Source organism: Passer domesticus, chromosome 22 (assembly GCF_036417665.1).
Source record: "Passer domesticus isolate bPasDom1 chromosome 22, bPasDom1.hap1, whole genome shotgun sequence".
In the NCBI taxonomy this organism is placed as follows: Eukaryota; Metazoa; Chordata; class Aves; order Passeriformes; family Passeridae; genus Passer; species Passer domesticus.
Window position 1 is genome coordinate 6,197,150 of NC_087495.1, and position 27,260 is coordinate 6,224,409.

Here is a 27,260-nt window from a genome sequence, read left to right on the forward strand (position 1 = left end):
GGAAGCCCCAGACAAGACAGCAGAGATGTGCTGCGTGTGTTCAGAGCGCAGTGACAGTGCTGGAGACTTATTGCCTGTAATTAGTCACAGGACGGGCTAATTAATCCCCACGAGGACAGCAGCACTCCCATTTGGTGCAGGAATGCCAGAGCAATGATCCAGGCAGGGGCACAGGAGCAGAAAGAAGTGCTTTGGGTGGTTTTGTCCGGGCTGCTCCTGCAGGGAAGCTCTCCCAGGATTTTGGGGTTCCTGCTCTCTCGTTCCTTCCAGGCTCCCTGCAGGGAAGGGGCTGCACTCAGCAATGGATTTGGCCAGCAAGATTTCATCTTTCTCTGAGATGAACCCCAAGTCCTGACTGTGCTCCCGAGCAGCAAAAATAAACCTGGAACAAACAGAACGGGCAGCAAGCAAGCAACAGCGGGGCTGCACCACTCCGCCTCGCTGGGCACAAAATGGGGACACTTTGGGCATCTTTTGTCACTCTGGCTGCTCCATCAGCCAGGCCAAGCCTTCAAACCCTGCTGGACAAGCAGGACGCCTCCAGGGACAGCACAGCCTGGGAGGTGAGCTTCTTCCCGCCCTGGTTTCTCCTTTTTTTGTCCACATTTTTGTCCGTTCAAGGCCTTTGCTGTGCTGGGGGTCAGCTCACTGCAGCCTGTCACGCTCTCTGTGCCTGTATCCTTGGGCCTCTGTGGCTGCAGGGACAAAGGAATAAAAATGTCAGGAGGAGGAATAAAAATGGAAGAATAAAAGGAATAAAAATGTCAGAATAGAAGGAATAAAAATGGCAGAATATAAGCAATAAAAATGGCAGAATATAAGGAAAAAAATGGCAGGATAAAAGGAATAAAAATGGAAGAATATAAGGAATAAAAATGGCAGAATATAAGGAATAAAAATGGAAGAATATAAGGAATAAAAATGGCAGACTATAAGAATAAAAATGGCAGAATAAAAGGAATAAAAATGGCAGACTATAAGGAATAAAAATGGCAGACTAGAAGGAATAAAAATGGCAGACTAGAAGGAATAAAAATGGCAGAATAGAAGGAATAAAAATGGCAGACTAGAAGGAATAAAAATGGCAGAATATAAGGAATAAAAATGGAAGAATATAAGGAATAAAAATGGCAGAATAGAAGGAATAAAATGTCAGAATATAAGGAATAAAAATGTCAGAATAGAAGGAATAAAAATGGCAGAATAGAAGGAATAAAAATGGCAGAATAGAAGGAATAAAAATGGCAGGATATAAGGAATAAAAATGGCAGAATATAAGCAATAAAAATGGCAGGATAAAAGGAATAAAATGTCAGAATATAAGGAATAAAAATGGCAGAATAGAAGGAATAAAAATGGCAGAATAGAAGGAATAAAAATGGCAGGATAAAAGGAATAAAAATGGCAGAATAAAGGGAATAAACGTGTCAGAGCACAAGGTATAAAAATGTCAGCTTTAGCCAGTCATTGACCACATCTGAGCCACAGATCTCACCCCTTAGTTGTATGCATTAAATGCAGAAATAAATGTTAATAAATAAATTTATTTACTTATTTAATATTTACGTAATATTAAGAAAGGAAACTAATAATTAAATAAATAATAAATAATAGATTATTAAAGATATTTATATAATAAATGTATTTATTGATTAAATGCATAAATAAATACATTTATTTAAATAATATTAATTAATTAAGAGAATCAATAATTACATTAATAATAATAAATATAGTGTAAAATAATATTCAGATAATAAATTTAATAAATAAATGTATTTCTATGCTGTATTTAATGCCTTAAAAATACAGCATTTTAATGTTGCTGCAAGGTAGAAAAATGATAAAGAAAAGCCTCATAAAATCAGACCTGCTCTGGCTGGACTCTTATTTCTTCTAAGCCGAGTTAGTTCCCATGTGAAAGCAATCCTGGTGTGAGCAGCTCATTAACAAAACAATCTATTCCTGCCTAAACAAACAACTCGCACCTGTATAAACTGCTTTTACACCCTTCGATAGAAAAATGACAATTATTTTTCATCAACAACCTTCCCAGCACGCGGACACTGAGAATTTGAGTGACCATCCATGCAGCTTAACAACTTTTAATAATTAATCATGGAATTGGCAAGGAAACCACTAACAAACCGGAGTCCCACACGAGGTCTGAATAATAAGAATAATAAGAATAATAAGAATAATAAGAAAGAGCTTTTCCACCACGAAGAAAACTGAGTCCCATGTGCTTTATTCCCACATTTTTGCCCTCACTGCAGCCCCTAGCTGGAAAAAAAAGAGATTTATTTAGTAGTTTTTATTTGTTTTACTCCATCCTGTCAGGGATCCTTCAATGCCCACGACAGAAAGTGGTTTCTGGGCAGCAGAGGGAAGAAAGAAATGTTGTTTTTTTATAAATTACTTTAATTTTTACCTGTCCCCTGCCAAGTGAAGGACAACCAGGGCCCCAAATGATTTTTCACGGCACTTTTAGCAGTGTTCCCACCCCAGTTACCCCAAAGTGGCTCCAGAGCTGTCTCACTGTACTCCCTTTTCTCCTGCCTGCAATAAACTCCACTAGGAGGAGTCTTACTCCTAAAATCAGGGGGAAAAGCCCAATTTTGGTCAGTCAGTGGTGAAGGAAGAGCGGTGATGAGCTCAGAATATCCCAGCCCTGGGGCTCCTCTGTGGTTTTGGAATTCATGAAACAGAAACCCCGCAGAGAGAGAAAGAATGCAGGGCTGGAATTGGAGCCTTTAGAGAAACTGAAATCTGTTAAGGCACACACCAGGAGTGTAAGTTTGCATTTTAAGTAAGTAGAACTATATTTTAAGTCCCTTAAGAGAGTAAAAAGCCCTAAAGCCTAAAGTTTAAACTTCAGTAGTGCTCCCTTTCACAAAATCAACTTGGCTCCAGACATAATTACATTTCTAGATAGAACAAATAGAACTATGTGTGTAAATTTTCTGTAAGAACTGACACTACTTTCCCACATTGGAATTAAACTCAGAAAAATGCTTTAGAGTTGGGTTTTTAGCTGATTGGATGATTTATGAATAAAATCCCCTTGTATTAGGGTGCAAGAGAAGTGACAGTGGCTTCTGCCAGCTGCTTCTGCTTGGAGCACTGGGACTCTGTGCTGATGCCTCAGGTTTTGGCTTTTCTATTTTTCACATTCTGAGCTGCTTTAGTGTGTGGGTGTGGGTTCACACCAGGGGATGGTGAGCTCTGTGCACAGAGCAGGGAGACAAAACAATTCCTGCTCCAGCTGGGCACCAAGGACAAATGACCCAAATCTCAGCCCAGGAGCACAAACCCCGTGGGCTGGAGAGGGAAAAACAAGGATGGGACTGCAGGGGCTGCAGCTGGGATTGGACACTGAACTGCAACCTGCACATGGAGCAGGGCTGAGCCCAGGGAGAGACCCCGTGAGCATTTTGGGACCATTTGGGTTCATCTTGGGTTCATTTTGGGACCATTTGGGTTCATCTCAGGCTCATTTTGGGACCATTTTGGTTCATCTCGGGCTCATTTTGGGACTATTTTGGTTCCCCTTGGGTTCATTTTGGGACCATTTTGGTTCATCTCGGGCTCATTTTGGGACTATTTTGGTTCATCTCGGGCTCATTTTGGGACTATTTTGGTTCCCCTTGGGTTCATTTTGGGACCATTCTGGTTCACCTTGGGTGCAGCCCTGGCTGGGCTCTTGTGCTGCCCAAGGTGGCTCCATGGAGGAGATCCTTTTCATAAATCCCTGCTTTATTCTTTAACTCAGCCTAGTCTGTTCTAGGACCTTTCCCAAGGCATCACTCCAAATATTTCCAAGGAGCTGCTGCTCAGGTTGCAGTGTGTTTTCCTCTCCCCATCTCCCAGATTTCTCCTCCTAATCCCAAGCTGCTGCTTTGCCCTAATGCCCAGCCCTCGACGTGCAGTGCTGATGCTGAGCAGACAATATTCTGTAACTCTCCAGCCTCTGCTCCAGCTCAGCCCACACAAGGCATCAATGCCAGAACGCTTTTTAGCCTGCACTTCAACTCTCTGCATCCTTCGCCTTTGGGGCTGATGTCACCACGCAATAAACAACTGCTGTATTCATGCAGTAAACAACCGAAGTATTCATGTAATAAACAACTTTATAGCCACCAATCCTGTTTCTCTGAAGACCAAAATCCCTCTCCCAGCTGCAGGGATGGGCTGAGCTCACCTGGCTGCCTGGGCACGCTGCGGCAGAGCCTCCTGCCAGGCTGGCTGCGGTACACGGGCTGCACGCACACCCTGGCCCTGCTGCCCGCGGGCACGCCGCCCAGCAGCACGCTGTGCACCTGCCAAGCACGGGGAGACAAAGGATTCCGGTCAGTTTTCATGAGGGATGAAGTAAGGGAGAGAAAAAAAATCCATAGTTGGGGTGCTCCTGGGCGAGGGGCGAAGAACGGGCTGGTGTGTGCAGAGGGTGTTATCAGCCTGCTGTGGAAATGGGAAAGGTTATAAAGGGCAAAGGAGAGAAATAGCACGGGGCAAAAATGGGAAAGGTTATAAAGGGCAAAGGAGAGAAATAGCACGGGGCAAAAAATGGGAAAAGTTTGGTAAAGGACAAAAGGAGAGAAATAGCACGGGGCAAAAATGGGAAAAGGTTATAAAGGACAAAGGAGAGAAATAGCACAGGGCAAAAATGGGAAAAGGTTATAAAGGGCAAAGGAGAGAAATAGCACGGGGCAAAAAATGGGAAAAGTTTGGTAAAGACAATAGGAGAGAAGGAGCACAGAGCAAAAATGGGAAAAGGTTATAAAGGGCAAAGGAGAGAAATAGCACGGGGCAAAAATGGGAAAAGTTTATAAAGGGCAAAGGAGAGAAGGAGCACAGAGAAAAATGGGAAAAGGTTATAAAGGGCAAAAGGAGACAAGGAGCACAGAGAAAAATAGGAAAAGGTTATAAAGGACAAAGGAGAGAAATAGCACAGGGCAAAAAATGGGAAAAGTTTGGTAAAGGACAAAAGGAGAGAAATAGCACAGGGCAAAAAATGGGAAAAGTTTAGTGAAGGACAAGTGAGAGAAGGAGGACAGAACAGAAATGGGAAAAGTTTATAAAGGACAAAGGAGACAAGGAGCACAGAGAAAAATGGGAAAAGTTTAGTGAAGGACAAGTGAGAGAAGGAGCACAGAGAAAAATGGGAAAAGTTTAGTGAAGGACAAGTGAGAGAAGGAGCACAGAGAAAAATGGGAAAAGGCTATAAAGGACAAAGGAGAGAAATAGCACAGGGCAAAAAATGGGAAAAGTTTATAAAGGGCAAAGAAGAGAAAGAGCACAGAGAAAAATGGGAAAAGTTTAGTAAAGGACAAAGGAAACAAGGAGCACAGAGAAAAATGGGAAAAGTTTATAAAGGCCAATAGGAGACAAGGAGCACAGAGAAAAATGGGAAAAGTTTAGTAAAGGACAATAGGAGAGAAGGAGCACAGAGAAAAATGGGAAAAGGTTAGTAAAGGACAAATGAGAGAAGGAGCACAGAGCAAAAAATGTAAAAAGTTTCATAAAGACAACAGGAGACAAGGAGCACAGAGAAAAATGGGAAAAGTTTAATAAAGGGCAATAGGAGAGAAGGAGCACAGAGAAAAATGGGAAAAGCTTAATAAAGGACAAAGGAGATAAGGAGCACAGAGGAAAAATGGAAAAAGTTTAATAAAGAACAACTCTATATTTATATATAGACATATATATATAAAACTCTCTATAAATATAAATATAAATATAAATACAAATATAAATATAAATATAAATATAAATATAAATATAAATATAAATATAAATATATGCATAAACATAAACATAAACATAAATATAAATATAAACATAAACATAAACATAAATATAAATATAAATATAAATAGAAATAGAAACATAAATAGAAATATAAACATAAACATAAATATAAACATAAATATAAACATAAACATAAACATAAATATAAATATAAATATAAATATAAATATAAATATAAATATAAATATATAAATATATAAATAGAAATATATAAATATAAATATAAAAGTATAAATATAAATATAATAGATACGTATAAATATAATTATAAATATAAATATAAATATAAATATAAATATAAATATAAATAGAAACATAAATAGAAATATAAACATAAACATAAATATAAACATAAATATAAACATAAACATAAACATAAATATAAATATAAATATAAATATAAATATAAATATAAATATATAAATATAAATATATAAATATAAATATAATAGATACGTATAAATATAAATATAAATATAAATATAAATATAAATATAAATATAAACATAAATAGAAACATAAATAGAAACATAAACATAAATATAAACATAAACATAAACATAAACATAAATATAAATATAAATATAAATATAAATATAAATATATAAATATATAAATATAAATATATAAATATAAATATAAAAGTATAAATATAAATATAATAGATAAATATAAATATAAATATAAATATAAATATAAATATAAATATAAATATAAACATAAACTAAATATAAATAATAAATATATCCTTATGACCCCACACCCATAAACTCCATGTAACATTTCAAACCCCAGCACTACACTACACATCTCTCCACGCACCTGCGGGGGCACGCGGAGCTCGGAGGCGGCGCCGCTCCGCCGCCGGCAGCGCACCCGGTAGCCGAGCACGGCCCCGTCCGCAGCGGCCCAGGACGCCCTCAGGCTGCCGGGCCCCGCCTTCTCCAGGCGCAGGTGCCTCACCCCGGAGCCCTCTGCGGGGAAAAGCCGCGTGAGCGCCGGGGATGGGCCCGAGGCATCGCTGCTCCCCGGGTGGAGGGGGAAAACCGGGGGAAAACCGGGGGAAACCTGCTCTGCATCGCCTGCTGGGAGGCTGTGCTCGGGCTGCACCGCGGGAAATACGGGCTGGGTGTTGGGAAGAGTTCTTTGTGGAAAGGTGATGAAGTTTTTCACAGAAAGGGTGATGAAGTTTTTTATAGAAAGGTGATAAAGTTCTGGAATGGCTGCCCAGGGAGGTGCTGGAGCCACCATCCCTGGGTGGGTTTAACAAAGCCTGGGTGTGGCACTGGGGGCCAGGGTTGAGTTGGGGCTGGGTTGGACTCCATGGTCTTTAAGGTCTTTTCCAGCCTGGGGATTCTGTGAATTTGGGGGAATTTTGGGAATTCCCAGGAACCAGGGAGGTGCTGGAGTCACCATCCCTGTGTGTGGCACTGGGGGCCCGGGTTGAGTTGGGGCTGGGTTGGACTCCATGGTCTTGAAGGTCTCTTCCAGCCTGGGGAATCTGAATTCTGTGAATTCTGTGAATTTGGGGGAATTTTGGGAATTCCCAGGAACCGGGGAGGTGCTGGAGTCACCATCCCTGGGTGTGGCACTGGGTGCCAGGGTTTAGCTGAGGTGTCAGGGCTGGGTTGGACTCTGTGGTCTTGAAGGTCTCTTCCAGCCTGGGGATTCTGTGAATTCTGAGCTCAGACTAATTAATCCTTAACTTTGCCCTGGCACCAGCATAAAATCCTTCATTTCTCTGGCAGTCACCTCCCACACCCTGAGCTCTGCCATCCCCTGAGCTCCTCACTCCTGATAAGAGCCAGACTTTGCCTCCTGCAATGTCCTCACGCGTTCCTCTCCACAGAGCACAAGCTTCTGCTCATTAACTTCATCAACTCCGACCCTTGTAATCCAAATCACCCCAAGGAACAGGCACAGAGTCAGGAAAGGCACTTTTCTTCCTCCTTTAGGGAGATTCTGGGATCTGCAGGGGTGCCAGCCCCATCAACAGCTGGCACTGTGTGTGTGACTCCCTTCCAGCCCTGACACATCTGCTACACATCCAGAGCTGCTCATGCAGCTTCCCCACCCCAGGGGAATAAATATTCAGAATATTTATTATTCTGAATAATAAAATACTGGATCCTGAGTAACAAAAATTCACCTAGGGGCTGGATTCTGAATAATAAAATACTGGATTCTGAATAACAAAAATCCACCCAGGGCTGGATTCTGAATAATAAAATACTGGATCCTGAACAACAAAAATCCACCCAGGGATGGATTCTGAGTAATAAAATACTGGATCCTGAACAACAAAAATCCACCCAGGGGCTGCATTCTGAATAATAAAATACTGGATCCTGAATAACAAAAATCCATCCAGGGGCTGCATTCTGAATAATAAAATAGTGGATCCTGAACAATAAAAATCCACCAGGGCTGGATTCTGAATAATAAAATACTGGATCCTGAACAACAAAAATCCACCCAGGGCTGGATTCTGAATAATAAAATAGTGGATCCTGAATAATAAAAATCCATCCAGGGGCTGCATTCTGAATAATAAAATAGTGGATCCTGAACAATAAAAATCCACCAGGGCTGGATTCTGGGCTCACCCCGAGGCAGGTGCCCCTCTGGGACACTCCTGGTGCTGCCACTTGCCCTCCTCACCTTCCTGGGTGCAGGCCTTGGCCGACAGGGATTTCTCCCTCCCCGATCTGTAGACGGCAGTGACTGTCACCAGGTAGGTGGTGTTGGGTGCCAGGTGCTCCACCAGGGTGCCGTTGTGCCCCCCATCCACCTGCAGCAGCTCGGCTGAGTTCCCTGGCAGCGGCCCGTACAGCACCTGGTAGGTGGCCACGCTGTCCAGCACGGGAGCCCAGCTGACGTGGAAGCTGTGGGGTCCAGAGTCTGAGATGAGAACCTGAACTGGGCTGGTTTCCTCTGGAAGCAACGGGGAGAGGTGAGAATGAGGGTTTAGTGAGCATTATTGAGCTGCAACGTCTTGGGCTTCACGGGTGTGGAATTCAAATCAAGCCAGCAAGGAACTGAAATCAACCCAGTGGAATTGAAATCAACCCAGTGGAATTGAAATCAACCCAGTGGAATTCAAATCAACCCAGCAAGGAATTGAAATCAACCCAGCAAGGAATTAAAATCAACCCAGCAAGGAATTGAAATCAACGCAGTGGAATTAAAATCATCCCAGCAAGGAATTCAAATCAACCCAGTGGAATTGAAATCAACCCAGGAAGGAATTCAGATCAACCCAGTGAAACTGAAATCAACCCAGTGAAATTGAAATCAACCCAGCGGAATTGAAACCAACCCAGTGGAATTCAAATCAACCCAGCAAGGAATTGAAATCAACCCAGTGGAATTAAAATCAACCCAGCAAGGAATTGAAATCAACCCAGTGGAATTGAAATCAACCCAGTGGAATTAAAATCAACCCAGCAAGGAATTAAAATCAACCCACTGGATTAAAATCAACGCAGTGGAATTAAAATCATCCCAGCAAGGAATTAAAATCAACCCATCAAGGAATTCAAATCAACCCATCAAGAAATTGAAATCAACCCAATAGAATTAAAATCAGCCCAGTGGAACTGAAATCAGCCCAGTGGAACTGAAATCAGCCCAGTGGGATTGAAATCAACCCAGTGGAACTGAAATCAACCCAGCAAGCAGATGTTGATGCTCATCACACAGCTCAGCCCAGAGGGTTTCTCAGCCTTTCAGCCAGAACTGTTCTTGCATGCAGAAAATTAACATTGTGTACAAGTCCACCTTGACTTTGCCACCCCAGCCCAGTTTTTCAGTTTGTCCCATTTCTGCAGGCTGCCCCCCAATAAAATCTGAGTTATTTTCTCACAGAGAGGCTGATCCTCTCCGAGTTCTTCCCCTCTCAACCCCAGACTTGCCTTGGGTCATTCCAGCATCCTCTATCTTAACTTTGCCCTGGCACCAGCATAAAATCCTTCATTTCTGTGGCAGTCACCTCCCACACCCTGAGCTCTGCCATCCCCTGAGCTCCTCACTCCCGAGTCCTGATAAGAGCAAGACTTTTCCTTCTCCTGCAATACCTTGATGGGTCCTTCTCCTGCCATATCCTCAGGGATCCTTCTCCTGCAATATCCTCACAGTCCTTCTCCTGCAATATCCTCACGGATCCTTCTCCTGCAATATCCTCACGGATCCTTCTCCTGCAATATCCTCAGGGATCCTTCTCCTGCAATATCCTCAGGGATCCTTCTCCTGCAATATCCTCAGGGATCCTTCTCCTGCAATATCCTCACGGATCCTTCTCCTGCAATACCCTCACAGTCCTTCTCCTGCAATATCCTCAGGGATCCTTCTCCTGCAATATCCCCACAGATCCTTCTCCTGCAATATCCTCAGGGATCCTTCTCCTGCAATATCCTCAGGGATCCTTCTCCTGCAATATCCTCACAGATCCTTCTCCTGCAATATCCTCACAGGTCCTTCTCCTGCAATATCCTCAGGGATCCTTCTCCTGCAATATCCCCACAGATCCTTCTCCTGCAATATCCTCAGGGATCCTTCTCCTGCAATATTCTCAGGGATCCTTCTCCTGCAATATCCTCAGGGATCCTTCTCCTGCAATATCCTCACAGATCCTTCTCCTGCAATATCCTCACAGTCCTTCTCCTGCCATATCCCCATGGTTCTTTCTCCACAGAGCAGAAGGTGGGAGCCCCAGGTGGGGCACGGGGTCCTGTCCTTGTCCCCAGTGCCCATCCATGCCCGCAGTACCTGGCAGAGTGGTGACCCTGGTTCTCTGGGCGGGGAAGTAGTGCACGTTGGACTCGGGGGTCAGAGCCACCTCGTAGGTGGTTTCTGGCGCCAGGCTGGTGAGCAGGAGGCTGCTGAGGGCCCCCGACACCTGCAGGGTCCTGGTCCCTGCGGGGTCCCCTCGGGGGGCGTACTGCAGGCTGTAGAAGCCGCTGTCCTGGGACAGCAGCTGGGGCCACACCAGGCGGAAGCTGCTGGAGGTGACGTCGGTGGCGTGGAGCCGGTTGGCTCGGATGACATCTGGAAGAGAGACAGGGACAGGAATCACTGCTGGCATCAGCGCACGGGGCACCTGCAGGCCCAGCCCTGTGGGGTCAGGGGTGCAGCTGGCAGCACCGCTGAAGTCACTGAGGTGTGGTGTTGGATTTCCCCATTTCTCCATTTCCCCATCTCTCCATTTCCCCATCTCCCCATCTCTCCATCTCTCCATTTCCCCATTATTTCTTCATTATTTCTCCATTTCTCCATTATTTCCCCATTTCCCCATTATTTCTCCATTATTTCTCCATTTCTCCATTATTTCCCCATCTCTCCATCTCCCCATTTCATTATTTCTCCATTATTTCTCCATTTCTCCATTATTTCCCCATCTCTCCATCTCTCCATTTCCCCATTATTTCTCCATTATTTCTCCATTATTTCTCCATTTCTCCATTATTTCCTCATCTCTCCATTTCTCCATTTCCCCATCTCTCCATTATTTCCCCATCTCTCCATCTCTCCATTTCCCCATTTCCCCATTTCCCCATTATTTCTCCATTATTTCTCCATTTCTCCATTATTTCCCCATCTCTCCATTTCCCCATCTCTCCCTGCTCTGGGCGGTGCCCGGTGCCCAGGAGGAAAGGGCAGCCCGTGGGCAGTGCCAGCCCTGCTGAGCCAGCTGGACCCAGCCCCTGCAGGGCTCACAGAGCTCCCTTGTTCGGTGACATTCAACACTCAGAGCCCTCTTGTGCCACCTCACCTCTCCCTGGCCCCGAGTCACGCAAGTACAGAACCACAGAATTCACACAATTACAGAATTCACAGAATCTCTGGGTTGGAAGAGACCTTAAAGATCATCGGGTCCAACCCAGCCCCAACACCTCAGCTCAACCCTGGCACCCAGTGCCACATCCAGGGATGGGGACTCCAGCACCTCCCCGGTTCCTGGGAATTCCCAAAATTCCCCCAAATTCACAGAATTTTTCCAAATTCTCAGAATCCCCAGGCTGGAAGAGACCTTAAAGACCATGGAGTCCAACCCAGCCCCAACTCCTCAGCTGAACCCTGGCACCCAGTGCCACACCAGGCTTTGCTGAACACACCCAGGGATGGTCACTGCTTCTCTTTGAGGCTCCAGACCACAAACACCAGGCACAAATCCCTCTGGTGGTGCTGGGCAGCTCCCCCAGCTCCTTGACCCTTCTGACCTGCCCATTTTGGGCACAATTCCAGCGTTCTCTGCTCTTGCAGAGAGGCACAAACACACAGGACTTTGTTTCTAACTCCAGGGGAGTGACGTGGAGATCTCTTGTGTTTTTAAAGGATTTCTAAGAGCACCCTGAGCATTGAAGTGCCCCTAAATCCTCATAAAAAACCTTCCAGCTCCTGCTCAGGCACTCACAGAGCACTCCAGGCAGCTCTCACTGTCTCCCATTGCACAGAATTCCTCCCAAAAGCTGCAAGCTGGGGCTGCTTTTCCCTCCCAGACTCGTCCTTTGGCTGGGGGAGGATCAGCTCTCCTCCTCCGAGCCCTGCCAACTCCTCTGTACCAAATGAAACAGCCTCAGTTTTTCCTCTGAGCTGTTCCCTGGCTCTCCCAGGCAGGCAGGCCTGAACATTTCCCTGCTCTGTGCCCATCCCACCCCATCCCACCCCATCCCACCCCACCCCATCCATCCCATCCCACCCCATCCCATCCATCCCACCCACGGCTCCTGGGGCACTGCCCCCTTTTTGGGAGCCCCACAAACCCCAGGGGCCGAGCCACGAAGGAGCAGGGAGCACAGGAAAGGTGTCAGCGCTGCCAAAAATCCTGCCAAAAGCTCAGGGAATGGAAATAAGTGAGCTGGGACACCGTGGATCAAAGGGCAGGAAGCCCGCAGCAAACAGCTCTGCCCCTTGTTGCCAGAGCCCTGCAAGCCTTCAGCGTATAAAAAAGGGCAATAAAGCACAGAGAATAAAGAAATAAATGCCCACAGTTGTGAGGATTTATAGAGAGTTCTCCAGGCCAGACAGAAGGCTCACACAGTGCAAACCTGGAGATAAGAAATGCTGGTTTAGAAATGCCGTGGGACAGGACAGGCATTGTGGAGAGAGAAGTGAAACCAGAAACCAAGTTTCAAAAGATGACCTTACAAAAAAGATTAGGCACTTTGGAGGAACAGAACTATGAAAGATGCATTGTAGTAGGGCCCACAAGGGGGAATTTTAGATGATTTGCTTTAAAACATTTACAACATGGTGCAGCTAAATCTAATAAACCAAAAAAACACTTATAATGTGCTATAATTAAGAAATAGTTAACTCCCGATTGTAATAGCATGAATTAGAACATCTGTATTGTCTCACCCTTCACATGAGACTGAAAATAGAATAAAAACTTTTCAAACACCTCTCAGTTGCCCCATCTCTGGATCAAAAAATCCAAAAATGTGTTTCCCAGCCCCTCTGCTCCTAGAGAGAGGCAGCAATAATTAATAATAATAAATAATAATTAATAATAATTAATAATAATTAATATCCTGTACTGTACAGTGCCTGCCTGGTGACACTCAGCTGGTGACACTTTCCCTCCTCCTCCAGACTTTGCCCTACGAGCTCTGGAGAGACCAGGGTCAGACCTGCAGGAATGCTGCTGGGTTCATGATGAGGGTGAGAAAAAAACAGCAGCAAGAGCAGCAAGAAAGCACAGATTTGTCCCCAAAAAAATCCCAGCTGCAGCTTCGCAGACCCAGATTGGGACAGGATCTCCTGGAGTTCCTCAGATGAGGACAGGTTCTCTTCCAATTTCTCAGATTAGGACAGGATCTCCTGCAGTTTTTCAAACCCAGATTGGGACAGGATCTCCTGGAGTTTGTCAGACCCAGATTAGGACAGGATCTCCTGCAGTTTCTCAGATTGGGACAGGATCTCCTGGAGTTTCTCAGACCCAGATTGGGACAGGATCTCCTGGAGTTTCTCAGATTGGGACAGGATTTCCTGGAGTTTCTCAGATGAGGACAGGATCTCCTGGAGTTTCTCAGACCCAGATTAGGACAGGATCTCCTGCAGTTTCTCAGATTGGGACAGGATTTCCTGGAGTTTCTCAGACCCAGATTAGGACAGGATCTCCTGCAGTTTCTCAGATTGGGACAGGTTCTCCTGCAGTTTCTCAGATTGGGACAGGTTCTCCTGCAGTTTCTCAGATTAGGACAGGTTCTCCTGCAGTTTCTCAGACTGGGACAGGATCTCCTGCCTGGCTGCAGAAGAACCTGTCCTAAACTGGGTCTGGGAAGCTGCAGCTGGGATTTGGGACAAACCCCTTGTGTGTTCTGGTTGTGTTTGAGGTGAGAGGGGACATGTGCTGATTCTGGGAGGGGGGATTTCCCGTGTCCACCTGCAGGGCCTGAGGTGTGCTCACCTGCCCGGACTCAGCTCCAGGTGAGACCAGCAGAGCTCACAGCCTTCCCTGCAGCAGGGCTCGCCCAGGAGAGGTTTTGGGTGAGAAATGCCCTGCCCTGAGCACGTGTGGGATGTGGGGATGCTCAGGGCACGCCGGCTCCTGCAAAGCCTGGCTGCCAGAGGCTGGAAGGAGGCAGCAGCCTCAGCTTAGCTGAGCACGGAGCAAGTGGCTGCAGGCACTGGGCTGATGTCACCTCGGAGGAATGCCCTGGTTTCACAACCAAGAGGGTCCTTCCCCAGCAGGAGAGCACCAAATGCCACGCTTTGGGCAGATCTGAGATGCAGCAGCAGGAACCTGAGCTCCTGCACAGCCTGAGAACCTTCCCTCCCCTCTGGGAAGGGCGTGGGTGCCTGCCAGGAGCCAGCTGTGCCACAGCTGCATTCTGCAGAATTCCTGCATGGGCCGAGGAACAACAGGCAGTGAACACCCCCAGCCCTGTCCTGCCCCCTCCCAGAGCAGCAGCAGCAGCTCTGGAGCCATTTCAGCTCCACCACGTGCCCCTGGGGAGGCTGAGGCTCCTCAGCCCACCTGAGGCTGCAGCAGCTTGGCAGCGAGGCTGGGTTTGGAATTTCTGTGGAGCAGGCAGGACACATTCCTGGAGAGGAGGTGGAGGGAGGAGAGCAGCTCTTGACAAAGCTTGTTTGTGCCTCTCCAAAAGCCTCCACTGGTTTTGGTTTTGGTTTATTTTTTTTTTTTGTTGGTTTTTTTTTTTTTTGTATTTTTTGTTGGTTTTTTTTTTTTTTAACAGTAGCAGGAGATGAAGATAAGTGATAATTAAACCAGTCTGGGCCATTCCAGAGCTGGAATTAATGAATTCCTGCCTGTCCCTGCCATGCCAGGAGGGGTGCTGGCTGAGGGCTGCCTCCTCCAGGCAGGCAGCATGGACTTAAGGGGCTTTATTAAGGTGAAATCAGGTGGTGTGACCAAAATCTGGCACTTTGCAAGCCCTGGATCCGTGTGGGAATCTCACCTGGCAGTAAAATCCCAGCCCAGGAGGTTTTGGACCTGCTGGGTTCACAGAATGCTGCCCTCAGGCAGGTTTTATGATCTCCTTTGTTCTTTTGGGGTTTAACCCCAAAGGACACGGCTGTGACTCCTCAAAGCTTTGCTCTTTTGGGGTTTCACCCAAAAGGACACGGCTGTGACTCCCCAAACCTTTGTTCTTTTGGAGTTTTACCCAAAAGGACACAGCTGTGACTGCCCTTTGTTCTTTTGGGGTTTAACCCCAAAGGACACGGCTGTGACTCTCCAAAGCTTTGTTCTTTTGTGGTTTCACACAAAAGGACATGGCTCTGACTTCCTAAGCCTTTGTATTTTGGGGTTTCACCCAAAAGGACACGGCTGTGAGTCCCCAAACCTTTGTTCTTTTGGGGTTTCACCCAAAAGGACATGGCTGTGAGTCCCCTTTGCCCTTTTGGGGTTTAACCCCAAAGGACACGGCTGTGACTCCCGAAAGCTTTGCTCTTTTGGGGTTTAACCCCATAGGACATGGCTGTGACTCTCCAAAGCTTTGTGCTTTTGGGGTTTCACACAAAAGGACACAGCTGTGACTCCCCAAACCTTTGTTCTTTTGGGGTTTCACACAAAAGGACATGGCTGTGAGTCCCCTTTGCCCATTTGGGGTTTCCCACTGGTGCTCCCTGCAGGTAGCTCTGGCAGCAAGGCATTCCCAGTGGCATTCCCAGTGGCACTCCCAGTGGCACTCCCAGTGGCACTCCCAGTGGCACTCCCAGCGGCATTCCCAGTGGCACTCCCAGTGGCATTCCCACTGGCACTCCCAGTGGCATTCCCAGTGGCACTCCCAGTGGCATTCCCAGTGGCATTCCCACTGGCATTCCCAGTGGCACTCCCAGTGGCATTCCCAGTGGCATTCCCACTGGCACTCCCACTGGCACTCCCACTGGCACTCCCAGTGGCATTCCCAGTGGCACTCCCAGTGACATTCCCAGTGGCACTCCCAGTGGCACTCCCAGTGGCACTCCCAGTGACATTCCCAGTGACATTCCCAGTGGCATTCCCAGTGGCACTCCCACTGGCATTCCCAGCGGCATTCCCAGCGGCACTCCCCCTCCCAGCCCCCTGAGGAGCACAGAGGTAACACTTGGCTGCTGGGGCAGGGCTGGGCTGCTCTTCCCGAGGCTGTGCTGGCCGAGTCAGGCCCAGGATCTGGCAGATGTGGAGCACGTCAGAACAGGGGATTTATGGAACAAAAACATTCCTTTCCTATAGCCTCAATGCTGACAGCAGGCACCGTCCTGAATTGTGTTTGCTAGGAGAACAACTGCAGGAGTTGGAGGTCTCAGCCCCTGGTGGAATATTTCAGGGAGTCAGATTTATCCTAAACAAGAGTTGGAGGGAGCTGACAGGACCAAATCCTTGCCAGGGACACACATCCCATTTCAGATGTGCTCAACACGTTTGTGTTCCTCCGTCAGCTGGCACAGAGACAGGAACTTTTGAGAGAAAAAAATAATAAAAATCAACCTGAACGTGAAAATCAGCTCGGGGGCTCAGGCACTTTGTGTCCACGATCTTGCTGAGGTGAATTCACTCCTGTTTGGGAAACCTTTGGTTAACAGCCCGTGCAGGTGGGGGCATTTTCGTGCTCTGCCTGGGGTGTGCAGATGCCTGACCTGCATGACTCATTTCAAAGACTTGTGGGGTTTTAAGGAATTCAGATATTTTGCTGCCTGAGTTCCTCATTCCCAGCTGAGCTCCTCACAAGCACAACTCCAGCTCACTGAAGGGAATCTGTCCCACTCTCTCAAATATTCCAAGGGCAAATATTTGTCCCAGACCTCCCAGAAGCCTTGGTTTGGACCTGTGGCACGGTGGGCAAGCCCCACAATTTGCCAGGGCAGGGCTTTGGGGTCAGGATGAGCGTGGGATTTGGGGGATTCTCCCACTGCCCACCCCACAGAGCCAACATCACCCAGAAAATGGAGGCTGGGAAGAAGAAGGAAGAGGAAGGAAGAGGAAGGAAGAGGAAGGAAGAGGAAGGAAGAGGAAGGAAGAGGAAGGAAGAGGAAGGAAGAGGAAGGAAGAGGAAGGAAGAGGAAGGAAGAGGAAGGAAGAGGAAGGAAGAGGAAGGAAGAGGAAGGAAGAGGAAGGAAGAGGAAGGAAGAGGAAGGAAGAGGAAGGAAGAAGAAGGAAGAAGAAGGAAGAAGGACAAGACAATGCCCAAATCCCTCCATCTTGCCACCTAGAGCCCTATAGTAAAATCCCCAAAATTCCACTTTTCACCCTGTGATGAATTCATTATCATTCCACTTAAACTTTTGTGACTTCACACAAGGTTGGTAATTTGCTCCATGGGTTAAAATCTAAATCCCAAGTGTGTGGGGGGGGGATAGAATATAAGGAAATAAAGACAGTGCAGAGAGCAGTCTCACCCCTAAGGAGTTGCAGCTGCAATTAGCAAAGCTTAGGAGCAGGCCTGACTTCAACAGGCCCCCAGTAAGAAGAAGAGTGCTGTAAAAAATGGGTTGTGAGGAACTGGGGTCAGCTGGCTGCTGGGTGAGGAACAGAGAGTCAGTGCTCTGAGGAGCTGCCCACCAAACCACACCAACTTTAGTGATAAGGAGATAACAACACGAAACTTTTGCAATAAAACGACAACTCGAGTGTCTTGGGTTTCCTGCCAGGATTCCCCCGCCCGGGGCTGGAGCCACCCAGGGCACCCAGAGCGACGTCCTGGCTTCTGACAGGCATCCCCCATCTGAGCAAGACCAGCCTACCTAGGATGGCATCCCTGAGCTCCTCGGTGATGATGGGCAGGTCGTCCACATCCACAAAGTGCAGGTGTTTGTCCGAGGGCTGGCTGGCAGCCGCCGACAGCTCCAGGAAGTTCCCGCGGCCGGTGCTGACGATGAACACGGTGACGCCCATGTCCTTCAGCAGCTGCATGGGCTCCGAGATGTCATCCGTGGAGAAGCCGTCCGTCACCCACACCAGCACCTTGGGCACGTCTGGGCGGGCGCCGGCCTGGCCGCTGAAGAGCTTTTCCCTGGCGTAGGACAGGGCTCTGCCCGTGTTGGTGTCGCCCATCCGCTGCCGCGTGCCGCCGATGGCTCTGCGCAGGGCGCCGCCGCTCGCGTGCCGGTCGAAGGGGAACTCCATGGTGGGAGTGGTGCTGATGTGGATGATGCTGGTCTGCACGTCCCTGGGGCCGAAGGTGAGGGGGCGCAGGAGGTCCCACATGAATTCCTTGACCTTGGAGAACTCGTAGTGGGAGACGCTGGCGGAGCTGTCCAGCAGGAAGAGGAGGTCGCCCTCGCTGTTGGAGGCGGACGGCTGGGGACCTGGCAGGGGACAAGGAGCAGCATTAGGGGGTGCTGGCAACCCAAAACCTGCACAGGCACCTGGGGGAAAGACATTTCGTGCTGTTCTTGTGAGCCAGAGAAGGCTTCCTGGAGATAGATACGGGGCTTTCCCTCTCTCAAGGAACACATCAAGGCCATCACTGTGGCAACGTGACAGAAGAGGGAAACTTAAAAATACAGACCTTGGCTGGCTCACAAAATGACCTGGCTCCCTGGCTGCCTATTAGGAGCTTTGTTTCTTTCTTATTATGGATGTTTCTGTTAGGTAAATGTAAATATCTGGAAAAACTATAAAATCGACGTGTTGCTGTAATAAATCCCTCTCTCACACCCTTCTGGTGGGGTCTGGGTGATTTGTGCTGTGTCACACTTTATAGCAACAAACCCCAGGGTTCAGGGAGAGGAGCTGGAGAGATGGGAGAGGCACGAGGGATCTCCTGGAGCAGCAGGAGAGACCAGGAATGGAGAGAGTTAAATTTACCTGGGAGTAACTATTGGTGTGACACGGTGTGACAGGGTGAGGGGGATGGCTTCAGACTGACAGGGGGAGGCTTAGGTGGGTATTGGGAGAAATTCCCATGGAGAAATTCCCAAATGAGGTGGGATAGTCGGAGAAATTCCTAATGAGGAATTCCCCAAATGAGGGTGGTGGCTTAGGTGGGATATTAGGAGAAATTCCTAATGAGGAATTTCCCAAATGAGGGTGGTGGCTTGGGTGGGATATTAGGAGAAATTCCCAATGAGGAATTCCCCAGATGAGGGTGGTGGCTTGGGTGGGATATTAGGAGAAATTCCCAACGAGGAATTCCCCAAATGAGGGTGGTGGCTTGGGTGGGATATTAGGAGAAATTCCCAACGAGGAATTCCCCAAATGAGGCCCAGAGCAGCCCCTGGATCCCTGGCAGTGCCCAAGGCCAGGCTGGACAGGGCTTGGAGCAGCCTGGGGCAGTGGAAGGTGTCCCTGCCATGGCAAGGGTGGGACGGGATGGGATTTAAGGTCCCTCCAACCCCAATCATTCCCTGACTCCGTGCCCTGCAGCCCAGCTGGATCCTGGCCAGCCCTGTGTGACCCAGCACAGCTCACCCAAGCCACACACACCCCCCTGCAGCTCAGAGCCGGGCAGGAAACCAAAGTGGAGCCCAGGAATCACCACACCACCCAGCAGAGCTGGGCTGTGACCCCAGAGGCCCCTGCCACCCCCTCCAGAGCTCCCAGGGGCATTCCAGCAGGGCTCTGCTGGCTCCAGCCTGGGCTCTCCCCTCTGCTGGAGGGAGCACAAGCCCCTGGTTTGGCTGGCAGCACACGGGGAGAGCTCCTGGCAGCACGGGGCTGTTCCTGCCCTCGGCTCCTCGCTGCTCTGGAAGCGTCCCTCAATCCCCAAGTGTTGCAAGGAGCAGCTGGGAAAGCGTCTGGCCCTGGCAGGGCAGGGATCGGGGGCCAAAGGACGTTCCTGCAGCAGTAAACAGCGGGGTCATGTGCACAGGCAGGGAGGGGAGCTGGGAATTCACCGAGGGAGCAGAAATCCCACTGCTGCCAGAGCTACCTGCGTGGGGAACGGCTGGGTGAGCACCGGTGTGACACCCCAAAGAGCAAAGAGGAGTCAGAGCTGTGTCCTTTTGGGTTAAACCCCAAAAAACCAATCATTTGGGGAGTCACAGCAGTGTCCTTTTGGGTTAAACCCCAAAAAACAAAGGTTTGGGGAGTCAGAGCTGTGTCCTTTGGGGTGAAACCCCAAAAAACAAAGGGCAGTCACAGCCATGTTCTTTTGTATGAAACCCCAAAAGAACAAAGGTTTGGGGAGTCACAACTGTGTCCTTTGGGGTGAAACCCCAAAAAACAAAGGGCAGTCACAGCCATGTTCTTTTGTATGAAACCCCAAAAGAACAAAGGTTTGGGGAGTCACAGCCGTGTCCTTTTGGGTTAAACCACAAAAGAACAAGGGTTTGGGGAGTCACAGCCATATCATTTTGGGTGAAACCCCAAAAAACAAAGGGCAGTCACAGCCATGTCCTTTTGTATGAAACCCCAAAAGCACAAAGGTTTGGGGAGTCACAGGTGTGTCCTTTTGTGTGAAACCCCAAAAAACACAGGGCAGTCACAGCCGTGTCCTTTTGGGCTAACCCCCAAAAAACAAAGGTTTGAGGAGTCACAGCCGTGTCCTTTGGGGTTAACCCCCAAAAAACAAAGGGCAGTCACAGCCGTGTCCTTTTGGGTTAACCCCCATAAAACAAAGGTTTGAGGAGTCACAGCCGTGTCCTTCTGTCTGTCCCCTGCAGCTCTGGGGCACCAAGGGAGTGGGGCTTCACACTCACATCCCTTAAGTGCTGGTTTTCCCCATTACTCATTGCTGTTAATTAGGGAGAGCCCCAGGCTGACCCCACAGGGCTCTGCCTCGGTTAACCACAAGTGGTTAACAAAACCAGCAGCTGAAGGGCAGGGCGGTGTTTTGGGGCTAAAGAAACCCTCTGTGGGCCAAGCAGAAAGCTTCTCCTTCATTCAAACCCCTTCCCTCTGTAACACTCATGAGATGGAAACAAATTCCTCCTGTTCAGCAGAAAGAATCCATTAAAAAAGAAAAAAAAACGGAGAGAAAGGCTCTGCCCCCATCGGGAGCGTGGCAAGGCTCACAAAGCAAGCAGACACTGAAATCACCCTGCCCTGCAGCTCCAGTTCCCTCATCCTTCCTCCTGCCCCGTGCTGCATCCAGCACAAACATGCCATCGGTGCCAGAGGTGGGGCTGCACAGCTTTGGCACCGGCACATCCCTGCTTTGCAGGCAGCTGCTGCTCTCAGGCCCTTCCCTCGCTCCAGACGGCCTGGCCGGGTGCCAGGTGAGGATTTCTCATTTTTTGGGGGGGGTTTGGAGGGAAAGGGGCACCCACAAGAAACTCCCTGCCTCCTGCAGTGCCGGGGGAAGTGCAGATGTGCTCTGCTGGAGCCCGGGTGTGACAGGGACACCAGCAGCTCCTGCCCGGCCCTGGGTGGATGCCCCGGGCTCTGGAGTGTTTTGAAGGTTGGATTTGGGAAGCAGAACGTCACCATGGAAACACAACGCTGCCTGCTGGCTTTTCCAGCAGGAAAGCAGCTGGCCGGGCTTGCCGGGATGCTGACAGGAGACATCCGCTGGCCGGGCTCCCCACGCTCTGATTTACACAGCCCTGGGGCTCCTGGGGCTCTCTCAGCCAGCCAGGATCATCTCCTGTCTGGGTTAACTGGCTTTGACATCCCACCCTTGTCTTCTTTCACGGCTTGTGCTGGAAGCCTGGTTTTAAACCTTCTGTGCTTAAAGGTGCAGACCCACAGGAGAGCACTGCACTGGCCTGGGGCTGTGGAGAAGGGCTCCAAAATGGAATGACAGCACTGGGGTTGTGGGCGTGGGGTTGGTCAGAAGTGTGTAATGTCACGGGTGGAAAACGTAGAGTTTGGGGTTTTAGAATATAGAAATAAATATGAAGGGAGATGGAGGTTTTAGGGTGGAGGCTGGCTGACCTTATTTACCTTCTTCCTTCTTCTCCATGGGTGAAGTGTTCCTGTCCCCGCGCCCGTGGCACGGCAGCACAGCCCCTCGGGACAGGAGCTGTGCCAGGCTGGGATGGCATCTGCTGTCCAGAGGGGACAGGCCAAAGGCAGCTCAGCCCAAACACAGCTCAGCCCAAACTCTGATCAATCCTAACCCAGCTCATCCCCAAACCTAGCTCATCCCCAAACCCAGCTCAATCCCCAAACACTGATCAATCCTAAACCCAGCTCAATCCCCAAACCCAGCTCATCCTAACCCAGCTCAGCCCCAAACCCAGCTCAATCCCCAAACCCAGCTCAATCCCCAAACCCAGCTCAATCCCCAAACCCAGCTCAATCCCCAAACCCAGCTCAATCCCCAAACCCAGCTCAATCCCCAAACCCAGCTCAGCCCCAAACCCAGCTCAGCCCCAAACCCAGCTCATCCCAAACCCAGCTCAGCCCCTAACCCAGCTCAGCCCCAAACCCAGCTCATCCCAAACCCAGCTCAGCCCCAAACCCAGCTCAGCCCCAAACCCAGCTCAGCCCCACACCCAGCTCATCCCCTAACCCAGCTCAGCCCCACACCCAGCTCAGCCCCACACCCAGCTCATCCCCTAACCCAGCTCAGCCCCACACCCAGCTCAGCCCCACACCCAGCTCATCCCCTAACCCAGCTCAATCCCCAAACCCAGCTCAATCCCCAAACCCAGCTCATCCTAACCCAGCTCAGCCCCTAACACTGATCAACTCTAACTCAGCTCAGCCCCAAACCCAGCTCAGCCCCACACCCAGCTCATCCCACACCCACTCCCTGCCTCTGGAGCAGGGCACAGCCCTTCTGGAATGCCAAGGCTGCCTTTGTCACGGCCCCTGAAGGCCTGAGCATTGTTCAGAGCCCGGGCTGGGAAATGCCACGGGTTGGGACAATGCCACGGGCTCCCAGGGTGGCAGGGGGCAGGACAATGGGAATTGCTGCTGCCTGGGTAGACTGGGAGTGCTGGGACAAGGCCAGGAGCTGCAGCAGCGCTCCTGCCCCAGTGGGACACTGAGGGACAGAAACCACCCCGGGACACTGAGGGACAGAAACCACCCTGGGACACTGAGGGACAAAATCCAGCAGGGAAACTGAGGGACAGAATCCAGCAGGGAAACTGAGGGACAGAAACCACCCCGGGACACTGAGGGACAGAAACCCAGTGGGACACTGAGGGACAGAAACCCAGTGGGACACTGAGGGACAGAACCCAGCTCCCTGTGAGGGACAGAATCCAGTGGGAAGACCCCAATGGGACACTGAGGGACAGAATCCAGCTGGGACACTGAGGGAGAGCAACCACCCAGGGACACTGAGTGACAAAATCCAGCCTGGCACACTGAGGGACAGAGCCCAATGGGACACTGAGGGACAGAAGCCACCCTGGGACTGTGAGGGACAGAATCCAGTGGGACAGAGCCCAATGGGACACTGAGGGACAAAATCCAGCCTGGGATGTTGAGGAACACTGAGGGACAGAGCCCAGCTCCCTGTGAGGGACAGAATCCAGTGGGAAGACCCCAATGGGACACTGAGGGACAGAACCCAGTGGGACACTGAGGGACAGAAGCCACCCTGGGACTGTGAGGGACAGAATCCAGTGGGACAGACCCCAATGGGACACTGAGGGACAGAACCCAGTGGGACACTGAGGGACAGAAGCCACCCTGGGACTGTGAGGGACAGAATCCAGTGGGACAGACCCCAATGGGACACTGAGGGACAGAGGCAGCTCCCCGTGAGGGCTCAGAGCCCCAGCCCAGCCTCGCTGTCCCCAGCAGCCCTGTCACACCCAGCAGCCCTGTCACACCCGGCTGCCCTGGCTGAGGGCTCCTGGCCAGGCAGACTGGAGACTGCAGCTCCCAGTGCTCTGGAAACCCAACAGAACCATCCCTGGAGCTACAGAACCGAACAGAACCAACAGAACCAAACCAACAGAACCATCCCTGCAGGCACAGAACTGAACAGAACCATCTCTACAAGCACAGAACTGAACAAACAGAACCACCCCGGCAGGCACAGAACCAACAGAACCATCCCTGGAGCCACAGAACTGAACAGAACCATTCCTGCAGGCACAGAACCAAACAGAACCACCCCGGCAGGCACAGAACCAACAGAACCATCCCTGGAGCCACAGAACTGAACAGAACCATTCCTGCAGGCACAGAACCAAACAGAACCATCCCTGGAGGCACAGAACCAACAGAACCATCCCTGGAGGCACAGAACCTCCTGCACAGCAGGACAGGCTGACTGCAGCAGCTCAGGCACCGCTGAGGGGTGAGTCCTGCCCGGAATCCATCCATGGATCATCCATGGATCATCCACGGACCCGTCCCTCCCTGCCCCGCTGCCCTTCCCCGCACAAAGCCGATCGAAGCCGCAGCGATCGGGTTCCAGCGATCCCGCGCTGATTCCGCCCTCAGCGCCCCCAGCGAGGATTTCCCGCAGGATCGCCCCGAGCTCCGCACATTTCCGAGCGATTCCCTCTCCCCCACCGCGAACAAACAAACTAACAACACAAAAATCGACTTTCTCAGCAGCAATTGCGGGCAGGGTTTGTTTCTTGTACCTAAAGCAGCCCCGCAGGCTCAGCTTTTACCCTGAAAAAGGTTTTTTTGAGGAGAACAGGAGGGAAAAACGAGGAAAAGCAGCGCCCGGCCCCTCCCGGCACTCACCTGGCTCAGGTGTGTCCTGCCCCGCAGCGACCCGCAGCCACAGAAAAAGGGAAAAAATCACCTTGGCCAACATCGCCGAGCCTGCTGCTGGCCGGAACGCCCCAAATCCACCCGTGGCGCTCAGGGAAGTGCCGAGCTCAGGCACGGCGCGGCTCCCGAGCCATGCCGGGCTGCGCTGCGAGCTGCGGCTCCTGCGGGGGATTTTCCTTCCTGCCCCTGCGCTCCTTTTAAAGCCATAAATCCATCCCGACAGCTCCTGCTGCTCGTGCTCCCAGAGCCAGCAGCGGGGCTTGGTCCGTGGGCTGGGTTTGAAAAGTGTGTTCCCGCAGATAATAAAAATTGAGGTGTTAAAAAATTAAATAATAAAAATTTAAATAAAAAAAATTTAGGTAATAAAAATGTAGATAATAAAAATTCAGGTATTAAAAATTCAGGTATTAAAAATGTAGGTATTAAAAAATTTAGGTAATAAAATTCAGATAATTAAATTTAGGTATTAAAAATTTAAATAATAAAAAATTAAGGTATTAAAAATTTAGATATTAAAAATTCAGGTATTAAAAATTTAAGTATTAAAATTTAGATAATAAAAATTCAGGTATTAAAATCTAGGTATTAAAAATTCAGGTATTAAAAATTCAGGTATTAAAAATTCAGGTATTAAAATTTTAGGTATTAAAAATTCAAATAATAAAAATTTAGATAATAAAAATTTAGATAATAAAAATTTAGGTAATAAAATTTTAGGTAATAAAACTTTGGCCCTGCGAGGTGCTGGCAGCAAGCCAGTAACTACAGGGAAAAAAAAAAAAAAAAAAAGAAAAAAAATTAAAAAAGGAAAGAAAAGCGGCGAGAAATCCAAAGCTGTGCCGGAGCGGAATGAGCTGGAAGAAGGAAAAAGGCGTTTCTAAAGAAAGGAAGAGTGGGACAGGCTGCGGAGCTGCCCTGCCCTGGGATATTGGCCAATCCTCCGGGAGGAGCGTCCCGGGCTGGGGACACCGGGCTCGGTCCGCCGGGGCTCGGGGGGGTGGGGAAGGGCTCAGGGGAGTGGGGAAGGGCTCACAGGAGGTGGGGAAGGGCTCAAGGGAGTGGGGAAGGGCTCAGGGGGTGGGGAAGGGCTCAGGGGGGTGGGGAAGGGCTCAGGGGAGGTGGGGAAGGGCTCACAGGGGTGGGGAAGGGCTCAGGGGAGGTGGGGAAGGGCTCGGGGGGGTGGGGAAGGGCTCAGGGGGGTGGGGAAGGGCTCACGGGAGGTGGGGAAGGGCTCACGGGAGGTGGGGAAGGGCTCAAAGGGGGTGGGGAAGGGCTCAAAGGGGGTGGGGAAGGGCTCAGGGGGTGGGGAAGGGCTCACGGGAGGTGGGGAAGGGCTCAGGGGGTGGGGAAGGGCTCAGAGGGGGTGGGGAAGGGCTCAGGGGAGGTGGGGAAGGGCTCAAAGGGGGTGGGGAAGGGCTCACAGGAGGTGGGGAAGGGCTCAGACGGGGTGGGGAAGGGCTCAGGGGAGTGGGGAAGGGCTCAAGGGAGGTGGGGAAGGGCTCAGAGGAGGTGGGGAAGGGCTCAGGGGGTGGGGAAGGGCTCAGAGGGAGTGGGGAAGGGCTCAGGGGAGGTGGGGAAGGGCTCAGGGGGTGGGGAAGGGCTCACAGGAGGTGGGGAAGGGCTCAGACGGGGTGGGGAAGGGCTCAGGGGAGTGGGGAAGGGCTCAAGGGAGGTGGGGAAGGGCTCAGAGGAGGTGGGGAAGGGCTCAGGGGGTGGGGAAGGGCTCAGAGGGGTGGGGAAGGGCTCACGGGGGGTGGGGAAGGGCTCAGGGGAGTGGGGAAGGGCTCAGGGGAGGTGGGGAAGGGCTCAGGGGGTGGGGAAGGGCTCAGAGGGGGTGGGGAAGGGCTCAGGGGAGGTGGGGAAGGGCTCAAAGGGGGTGGGGAAGGGCTCACAGGAGGTGGGGAAGGGCTCAGACGGGGTGGGGAAGGGCTCAGGGGAGTGGGGAAGGGCTCAAGGGAGGTGGGGAAGGGCTCAGAGGAGGTGGGGAAGGGCTCAGGGGGTGGGGAAGGGCTCAGAGGGAGTGGGGAAGGGCTCAGGGGAGGTGGGAAGGGCTCAAGGGAGGTGGAGAAGGGCTCAAGGGGGTGGGGAAGGGCTCACAGGGGGTGGGGAAGGGCTCAGGGGAGGTGGGGAAGGGCTCAAGGGGGTGGGGAAGGGCTCACGGGGGGTGGGGAAGGGCTCAGGGGAGGTGGGGAAGGGCTCAAGGGGGTGGGGAAGGGCTCAGGGGAGGTGGGGAAGGGCTCAGGGGAGTGGGGAAGGGCTCAGGGGAGGTGGGGAAGGGCTCACAGGAGGTGGGGAAGGGCTCAGGGGAGTGGGGAAGGGCTCAGGGGAGGTGGGGAAGGGCTCACAGGAGGTGGGGAAGGGCTCAGGGGAGTGGGGAAGGGCTCAGGGGAGTGGGGAAGGGCTCAGGGGGTGGGGAAGGGCTCAGGGG

The 27,260-nt window shown here is 50.3% G+C and overlaps 1 protein-coding gene across 3 annotated transcripts; it reads right to left on the bottom strand.

The window, feature by feature from the left end:
• Window positions 1–500: 500 nt before the first annotated feature.
• On the bottom strand, window positions 501–25,740 carry VWA1 (von Willebrand factor A domain containing 1). Of its 3 annotated transcripts, none has more exons than XM_064397186.1 (7): window positions 24,803–25,740; window positions 18,001–18,564; window positions 10,579–10,857; window positions 8,473–8,745; window positions 6,634–6,785; window positions 4,202–4,319; window positions 501–695 (listed from the first exon to the last, which is right to left on the bottom strand). In XM_064397186.1, exons 1-7 carry the CDS (start codon window positions 24,873–24,875, stop codon window positions 646–648), a joined length of 1,509 nt encoding a protein of 502 aa, XP_064253256.1. In that variant the 5' UTR covers window positions 24,876–25,740; the 3' UTR covers window positions 501–645. The 3 variants fall into 3 exon arrangements, with proteins under 3 accessions (XP_064253256.1, XP_064253257.1, XP_064253258.1); XM_064397187.1 differs by lacking the exon at window positions 24,803–25,740 and adding an exon at window positions 22,085–22,224; XM_064397188.1 differs by lacking the exon at window positions 6,634–6,785 and having other exon boundaries at window positions 516–695; window positions 24,803–25,739.
• Window positions 25,741–27,260: the final 1,520 nt, after the last annotated feature.